The sequence below is a fragment of the Notothenia coriiceps genome, unplaced genomic scaffold, assembly GCF_000735185.1.
Source record: "Notothenia coriiceps isolate Sejong01 unplaced genomic scaffold, NC01 NC01_scaffold00033458, whole genome shotgun sequence".
NCBI lineage: Eukaryota > Metazoa > Chordata > Actinopteri > Perciformes > Nototheniidae > Notothenia > Notothenia coriiceps.
In genome coordinates this window covers 102,875-112,742 of record NW_011366159.1, presented here as the reverse complement: position 1 = coordinate 112,742, position 9,868 = coordinate 102,875, and the positions used below count along the sequence as shown (strand labels likewise).

Sequence of the window (9,868 nt, the reverse complement as noted above, 5' to 3'; positions counted from 1 at the left end):
CCGCTGAACCACATTAAAAAACAATGAACCACGGCACTCTGGAGAAAAGTATAAGGGTTGAGAAGTAGCAATTTAATTTAATCGTATGATTAAAAGCAACACGACCATCGACCCAACGCAGTCCCCCATTGTTTTTGTTGTGAGCGGCGTCTGGGAGAAAATCAGCGACGTAAACGGTACGTCATGATGCTGCAGCAGTCGGGCTTTGAGCGCTGGAAACACAAGTGGTGCTACAGAGAAGAACCAGTTAAGCACCAGAAAAGCACAAGAACGGTTCTGGAACTGGAACCGGTTTGGTGGAAAAGTAGTTCTGTACTTAGTTAAATGGGGGGTACTAAGTGCTGGGCACTAAGTGCTGGGCACTAAGTATGGCAAAGCACTTGGTGTGAAAGCGGCTAAAGTGTTTATTGGCGGTTTGCAAACCACTTAAGAGTACTGGAGTGTGAAACAAGAGCTATTGAGTCAGTGTTGTGGTGCTGTTGCTTTGGTCTGGATCTGTGAGCTAACCACGCCCCGTTCATTTGAATATTAGAAATGGAAATGTAATGTGGCATTATGAAATACAAGTCCCTTGAAATAAATAAATGTGGCATTATGAAATACAAGTCCCCTGAAATAAATAAATGTGGCATTATGAAATACAAGTCCCCTGAAATAAATAAATGTGTATTTAAATGTACATTTATATATATATTGATTGCCTTATTTATTTCAGAATGTATTTCATAACCTTATTTATTTATTTCATAGGCATATTTATATACATATATGTATTTAATTATGTATGTATTTATTTAATTTTGGCTTAAACGGAATTCCATAGGTTTCACTATAGCCGCTTTCACACCAAGTGCTTTGCCATACTTAGTGCCCAGCACTTAGTGCCCAGCACTTAGTACCCCCCATTTAAATAAGTACAGATCTACTTTTCCACCTAACCACTGTATGTCGCTTATGGCTCAGGGCCATCTACACCCCGAGAAGGATGTGTTCCAGGTGTCCCACAACAATAACTATCTCTGACCGAGTGTTGCCCGGTCATAAACTGGTAACCCAGACCTAAAACATGAACAGGTCAGGTAGGAACCAACGTTTCTCTTAGGCAAAGGGGCCAGAAAAATAACAATGTTAAAGTATTATAACACAATGATTAAAAGTTGAAGTTCTCCAGATGATAATGGATATTTTATATATTGTGTAGGTTAACACTTAATTTTTAAAGAGAATAACGAGTCAATATCTGACTGTGGCAACTAAAGCTTGACACTTATGCACTCGACCAAATTGTCTTCTAGGTTGAATATTAATAAATGTATCTGTGTGCATTGCAGCACAATACATAATTAGTTTTTTTTAAACACTAAACCTAATCTTGACCAAAATGCGTTTTTTTGCCTAAACCCACAGTAACCACCCCACAGGGATGTAAGGCCCTGCTCTAACAAATTCAGCACAATACATCATTAGTTGTTCATTAACATTCAACCAAAAACTGATCCTAACCTTAACAAAAGTACTTTTTTTGCCAAAACCCATGGTAACCACCCCACAGGGATGTAAACTCCAATTTATCAAAGCCCTGCTGTGACAAACTCAGCATCTTCCATGACCAACTGGTAAATCAAATTAGTAGAGTAGACAAAGATGTGTAGACCGTGTGAACATACTGTATACTGTATACTATACTGTATGTGCAATGCCTGCAGAGGCCCACATGCAGACACAAACAAATTGTACATGGTTGTGTTCTCCTCCACGATAATTTTACACTGCAAATAAGATGCGCTAAATTATCTGATGAAGACTTTTCCCCAATTGCCCTCTCTTTCTCTCCCTCTGTCTCTCTCTCGGCCCCCTTTCCCCATCCCCCCTCCCCCCTCTGTCTGTACAATATTAGGTTATGGTGGACCTCAGTAGCTCACAGTGTAGATCGATGTAGCTTCTGAGAATCTAGCTGGGCTTTAATGTGATATTCTGAGTGGACAGCTTTTCTTCAAATGCGCCTCTTAATCACATCACAGATAAATCTCATCTCTTGGTGTCCTCTGGTGTGTGTGTGTGTGTGTGTGTGTGTGTGTGTGTGTGTGTGTGTGTGTGTGTGTGTGTGTGTGTGTGTGTGTGTGTGTGTGTGTGTGTGTGTGTGTGTGTGTGTGTGTTCAAAACGTACCCAAGTGCCCTGTATTATGGGATAATCCGTGTTTCCTTGCAGGCAGGTGCACATCTGGGCTCGGAGTCAAAAGACAGGGCTTAGCCAGGTTATAGTAAGGGCACTGTGCTGTTCACAAGAACAACATCTCGTATTATCACCACGATATGATGCCAACATTCCCCCCTCCCCAAAAAAAGAAAAGCTGGCATGGAGTCACAAGTTACTTAGCAACAGAGATCAGGTCGACTCTGATTCAACTGTGGGTGAGCCGAGGGCAGAGAGAGACGAAGTGCATGAAACAGAGAGGGAGACATGTTTTTTAGAATTTACATGACGAAACTGAATTATTTTTCTAAATGGTATAAAATCCCCATTTATTTACCATATTTCCCACCTATAGCCAGTAGAGATATAACCCCCTGCAGCTATGTTTTTTTATTGAAAAAGAGTATAAATCTATATGAAATATATGTTTTTGCTTGCACACTTATTAATTGACGGGATAATCATTACAAATAATGATGACAGTTTAATACCGTAACTGACGCTATAGGATGAACAGTGGCAGAATAGAGGATTTTAGGTCTTTATTTAAACTGCCTTACAAAGTGTTTCAAAACCAAGTTGGCCAACTTTTAAGTAATTATTTTTTTTCTGTGTTTTGTCTCTTTCCACAGTCGTCCAGCACATTAAGAGACACAACATCGTGCTCAAAAGAGAGCTGGGAGAAGGAGCCTTTGGAAAAGTCTTCCTGGCTGAGTGTTACAACCTCTCACCTGACCAAGAGAAGATACTGGTGGCTGTCAAGGTAATCTGCTGGTCCTATTTTTACATTTGTATTCCTGAAAAATACACAAAAGCAGAGGAAAACAATCTGTGTAACTTTCTACGACTCTGGAAACTCTTCTGATAGATAACTAAGGCTGAGTCATTATTAAGGGCAAAAAAATAAACTAAAAATGAATATATGTATAGTCCCAGTGATAATGTAAATTGAAGTCTAAATGTTTCATTGACCAGCAAGGATTTGAACCCAGGCATGACACAGACATTGAGTAGCTGGGATAAGATTTACTGGGGGTTTTCGTGAATGTATTCTAGGTTTTCCAGGTCAATAACAAGAGTCCCACCACATTTGTTTTAATATACTTATTTCTATTGTTCTATTGCCTTTAAAATATAACACAGTACATGCAGTGTAACCACACACCTCCATCACTTAAGTGAGCAAAACACAGACACAGACACAGACGTAGTTATTACACATTTAAGTACCGATTGAAATGAAACACAATCCACTCCACATCACAAAGAAGGTATTTTATGAAGTCTAATTTCAGTACGAGATTTTTTGATGATGATGGATTAAATCCATAATGTGATTATTATAGCTGATTTTTTTTTTTTTCGGTTGTATTTTGTAAGGTGATCTGATATATATTTAAAACTACATATCTTATGTAACTGAAATGCATTCTTAAGACTCCTTCATTTTCTCCGTTATTGTTAGCAAGTCATTCCTTTCAGAAGGTTTTTTTAAGCAAAAGGTGGAGTTACACTCAAACCGTGGACTTCCGGGATCAAATAGAATAGTTTCCCAAAGTGCATCCTGCCATCACATCTATCCCTCCACGCATCTCTCCATCAAGGATGCTCTGCGGTGAAACAGGATCTGATTGGTGCAGATCCTCTCATTAACAATGCATGACTTGTGCGAGACCCTCTTCCATCTCCCTCTGTCCCCACTTCCTCTGTCTTACATTCCTCACCTCTAACTCCCACCTGTAGTACTTTTCTCTCTCCTCTGCAGTCCTTTATCCTCTTCTCGAATCCTCAAGCTTCTTTTCTGTAAACCGCCTGCTGGCCCGCTGATGTTTGCTGCCAGCTTAGCTTAGCTCAGTCTGAGCACCCTGTAAAATATGCACCTGAAAGTCCCAGGAAGCATGGCTCCTGTTGTTGAACAAGATGCTATGTGTTGCTGTAGTGCAAGTCAAATCTGGTAACACATTACATAATCAGCATTCAACGTACATTAAAGATAAAGCACATTTCTCAAACTGCCATAGGTTTAATTGCATGCAAATTAATCATTTAGTCATTAGAGTCACTTTATTGATTCAACTCCCTCAATTCATCGGATTTAGCTTTTCAATTACCTAATGTACCACCTGCTAATAGCACACTCTTCCTGCTCTTCTTGTCCTCGTCTTTTTGTCAACTGGTATGACTCACCATTTTTCCGTTTGTTTTTTCTTTCTCCTCCTCTTCCTCATTGTTGCTGCATCAACAAAGAAGAGATGTGATGAAAGCTGGTGGAAACAGATTTTTGAATAAATTATGGCATTAGCATTGACTACTTCTTGCCAATGCAAGTTCCTCTAAATCACTAAATAACCTAAAAGGGGATATTTCTTTGGAAAGTAAGGCAATTAAATTGACAGCTGATAAAAGTGAGTTATTTTTTAAGCGCCGCAAGCAACAAAAGCAAAATGACTCTCACAAAATGACTCTCATCTCCATTGTAGAGGATTGGAAACAAAAAATCTCAGAGGCAGATTTTCTCAAACCTTGGACAGCTAAAACCAATCATCGTGGTGTCTCGCTACAAACTGATACCTTCATTTTGGCAACATATTCTTCAATCGATTAATTAAATTAATATCATTTAGATTCCATTTCATTGTAATAGTTAGTGCAGTTGTTGTTACATGATGTACATAAAGGTTTGTCAGTGAATTTGTTCATCCTAACTGTCTGTTTCTGCACCGTTCAGCATAGAGATAGCATGTCTGGCTATTCAACATTATAGCAAGAACAGCCATTTTTAGTTTAGAGGTGTATGTTCCCTGTGAATATTCCCACTCCTCTCATAACAACATTGTTAACATGTACATACGGTACTTATGATGCACTCTTTCATGCATGCTACATCACAGAAACATGTACACCACATTAAATAACCTGCAATCACAAATAGACCCTAATGGTCCTGGTTTTAGAGTCGGCTATCAATCAGCCAGTCAGCTATAATACAGAAGCCAGTTTCACTGTAACTATATTTCATTCGCTGATGTGCCATCGATCACAGGCACACTAACACGTGCAGATGCATATAGATATATTCACGCACCTATACACGCTTGCATGCCATCAATCATAAGTACCTAACACTGTCAATAATGTTGCCTTCACATGTAAATGTGAGTCACTACATTCCCGGGCTCGTGGTTGTTGATTGCTTCTTATTTATCCGGGGACCTGAGTGTGCGCACACTGGATGACTAACAGTGCAGTATTATGGCTTTAAGCCTAGGAATATACGCAGCATGGAGCTCAGAGACTCAGAGCGTGATAGTTCACAGTTAGATGTTTTCTGGCTCAAAGAAAGTCTCTGAAATAAACTTGAATGTTGTTTGATAAATTGTTGTTATGGTGGTCATTTGATACACTTAACAGTTAAGTTAGCTGATTGATAACCTGTGATTGCCAGAAAAGACATTTTTCCTTTTTTCCAACATTTCTTTGTGCCAGCAAACAAAAATATATTATGCATGTGCAGTATGAGTTGCTTAGACTATATGTCAGATATGGATCATGTACAGCATTTTAGATCAACTGAAGTAATTTACTTCTTTTAGGGGGTTAACATTTGTAAAGGCATTAGTTAAAATACCCTGGCTTTGTCTTTTAAGCTTTTTCAATTCCTTGAATTGATCAAGAAGATTCCAATTGATAAGTTGACATCTTCTGTACAAAGAGCTTTCTTAATTGCTTGTTTACATACAGTATATATCTCTTTAAATAATACATATAAAATGCTAATCAAAGGATTATCTTAAAACCTGATAAACAAACATTTTTAATCAACTATTTGCTTTTTAAGAAAGCAAACAATTAATAGTCACATAAGCAGAAAGGTCTAACTTAGACAGGCGTTCACGTGAGAAGTAATGGGAGAAAACAACCAGCTTCCCAAACATGTCTAATATCACCTTTCAAACTGAGATTGGGGCATATGCTTCCATACAGTATCCATACTGTACTAATCCTCCATATAATCATCATGTAATATTACATTACAGCCTGTAATGTACAGGACCAAGCCTTTGTTTCACCATGATACACGATCAGTTTAATACGAGGGGGTGGAGTTTCAGTTCATCTCATTTTCTGGTATCTCAGCATTTCTGCTCAAAGGTCGCGGGTCGTTTCCTTCTTCTAGATCTTTCTTAGTGACTACTCTTCGTCCTTTAAACATATATTTGTAATCGAAGCTACTCTGCGATGTTAGTACGCAGACAAACACACACATGTACACAGATAAACACACACAGAAATGCACACAAAGAAGGTGGAAGGTGAACGTATATCCATGTCATATACTGTAGGAAGACAATCAATTATTCATGTAGGACAAGAGACATTTTCTATATTTTTCTTCTTTTGATATGAAATGAATACAGATCCCGTATCATTTTCATTTCCTGCAACTCTCTCTTTCACACACACTCGTTTTCTGTCTCTGTCACAGATGCTTGCTCCCTGACAGATTTCCTGATTCATGGAAAGGAAAAAGAGATTAGTTTTAAAGGGAACCAGGGAATAAAATTAATGTAAACAGTGTTGTGCTAAGTAATGGCTTGCACACATATACATTTTGTTTGTGCGCTGCCTTTGTATCAGTCCTTGGCTTGGTGCCAGTAATTTCACAGTGTGTCCCTGATTTGCTGTAACTCACTTTTACAAGGCAAGAGAGTCATTTCTTTATTTTCTAATGGAGATCAGCTACATACATTTGAGCAGGTTGGGTGCACTGTGAAAATGACTAATTGGCAATGGTTTACGTGGCATAACGTGTGAGTTTTACATTCGTCCATGTATTAAATGTCACTTCTGTGTGTCCGCAGACACTTAAAGAGGCCAGTGAAAATGCCAGGAAGGATTTCCACCGTGAGGCTGAGTTACTGACAAACCTTCAGCATGAACACATTGTCACTTTCTACGGAGTCTGCGTGGAGAGCGACCCCCTCATCATGGTGTTTGAGTACATGAAACATGGTGACCTCAACAAGTTCCTCAGGTATGGCACTTTTCTTCATTACATCAAACAGTCATCTAGATATCAGCAATTAGCATTAGTTCATGTAGGTCAGGAGGTCATAGTCGGCTGTACTAGAAGCTGATCATTGTTTATTATCAGTGTCACACCAATCTCGTCACTGCAAGCTTTGACTCCACCGCCTATTTAGTTTAGAGACTAAAACTTAATGGTAAAGGTGGATGTGCACTCAATCTTTACGCTGTCTTGTAGGCAGGTGCAAATGAGTATTGACCAAAGTCAAAATAGAGAAGTCCTGCACACTGTCACTTACTAATTAAGTAACACACTGTTTTGGTACCTAGAAGTTCATAGGGTGCAGTATTTCTCTCTTCTCTGGACTCTAGTAATTGTATTCAGTGTCTTGCTGTAGAACCACTCTTGTATACTAAAGGGGGGTTCTCTGCCTTGCACTGCCTTTTTTGGCTTAGTGTGCTGCAAACTAATCCAGGGACATATCTCAAGAGTGGAGCCATCTGCGAAATATAATTGCATTTCTTGGAGTACATAGTTAAATCTATGACAATAATGTTCCCGACTGAACTGCTGTCATGAAAACAGAGGCATCAATAGACAAAGATTGTAAAGTAGACGTTTCTTTTACTAGTTTAAAGAAAATCTGCTTCATTTTCTGAACACTCTCATAGAAGGGTTGATGTAGTATTTTATGTACAAAACTGTGCAGAAAACCAAAATGACTCCAACACACAATAACAAAGCTAACTTAAACAAATGTCACTTTTGCAGGGCTCACGGTCCGGATGCAGTTCTGATGTCCGAGGGCCAGAACACCAGACCTGTGGAGCTGACGCAGTCCCAGATGTTACACATCGCACAGCAGATCGCATCCGGCATGGTCTACCTGGCATCACAACACTTTGTGCACCGTGACTTGGCCACCAGGTTTATCACACTGTTTCTTCACTTTCTATACATACTGTGATTATTCAAATGGACTTAATGAATGGGCCTGTATACTGTACATGGCAATGTATTTAGACACCTAACATTACATTTAAAGGAATACTCAATGTTGAGAAAGTTAAAAAACACATGTTGAAAATGTTTGCAAATGTAATGATATAGAAATACTTTGACAGATGTAGTCTTTTGGACATAAATGTCATATACATTAATATAAATGCATAATCCAGTAAGGCCAAACAGCTAGGCAGGATTGATCGATAGTAAAGGATATTAAATATGCAATCATCCTTGCATCTTTGTATTTCCACTTTCAGAGAATGATTGAATGAGGCTTATGTAATTAAACCATACCATTGCAAACACATGTAAAACTCTTCCAATCAAAGATATACTGTTACTATTGAACATTATTGACTTTGATAATTACTATTTAACTTTTGTCGGATCTACTTATATATCGTAGAGGTTTAAAACCCTGCAGTGTGACCTAAGTAATATAAAAGATCATTATTTAAACTTTTTATTATGTGTTTGTTATCCATCAGGAATTGTTTGGTGGGAGAGAACCTGCTGGTAAAGATTGGAGACTTTGGCATGTCCAGAGATGTCTACAGTACGGACTACTACAGGGTAGGTGTATGTGTCGATATCTTTTCTGGCCCTTTTCTTAGCCTCTCCCCTTTCCCTGTTGCATGGGTCCCTCTCTGCTCCTCCCCTGCATGGGCATGTTGGAGTTAGAGTAAGAAGCTTTCTGTGGAGGGTAGTTAAAGTAAACATGCAGATAACAGTGATGTAACTGTATGTAATTACATAGGAGGGGAGGGCGGGTATGTAGCATGCTTTGTTAGCTCATACTGTGTGTAGAATAAGGGATGTTAGCGTTGAAAACCACTGTTTGTATTTCTTATACTGAAAGCTTATTTACACAAAATGTTGAAAGTTGTTTTCAAATAAATGTATTAATCTTTCTTAATCAAGCAGGTGTTCGTTTGAAATGTAGGAATCAGCTTTTCACCGGAGACTTGCCAAGAAGAAAAGCACCAATACATTCAAATATACTACTCTAATAAAACATGTAATAATATTAAAAAGGGTAATAAAGATAAAACCTCAGAAACTCCCCAAAGACAGCATATTGATAACATGTAATGTTTTTTGAAGGTGGAGATAAATGAAATGGTAATTCAATTCAATGTTTTTTGAAATAGTATGTACAGAAAATATTACAGAAAATAAATTACACTTATTATACTAACTATCTCTTAAGATTTTCACCAACAATACCAATGTTTGTAGCTTATTCTCTTCACTTTTAATTTGTGACAGTGAAATTAGCACCCCAAAATCTCTTTTAAGAAAAAAATGAAAACCGCACAATTTTCCTAAATGTTACAGTATAGCCTACCATGAAACTAAGCATCATCTTAAAACTGATATAATTATGTAATTAGCAAAGACATTATATCCAGATTGCTAAACAATATTCTGACATAAAACAAAGCCTATAATAATATATTATAATTGTATAATACACATGTGTTTCCTATTTGTTATGATTAGAAAGAGACATATAGGATATATTGCTACTTGCATATGTTGTGCATTGCATCAGCTTAAAGATGTAGAAAAATAGATTAGGGTCTTTCTCTTTGGTTTTCTTTTGTATTTCTCAGTATGACGCCACACATCAACCC

The 9,868-nt window shown here is 38.0% G+C and overlaps 1 protein-coding gene across 1 annotated transcript in view; it reads left to right on the top strand.

Annotated features, from left to right (window-relative positions):
- The first annotated feature begins 85 nt into the window (after positions 1-85).
- The window catches only part of ntrk2a (neurotrophic tyrosine kinase, receptor, type 2a), a 15,963-nt gene continuing 6,180 nt past the window's right edge, over positions 86-9,868 (top strand). The window contains exons 1-5 of the mRNA XM_010789914.1: positions 86-176; positions 2,827-2,957; positions 7,057-7,229; positions 7,995-8,150; positions 8,720-8,804. Of these exons, the coding sequence (XP_010788216.1) occupies positions 86-176; positions 2,827-2,957; positions 7,057-7,229; positions 7,995-8,150; positions 8,720-8,804 (636 nt within the window). The remainder of the gene's footprint in view (positions 177-2,826; positions 2,958-7,056; positions 7,230-7,994; positions 8,151-8,719; positions 8,805-9,868) is intronic.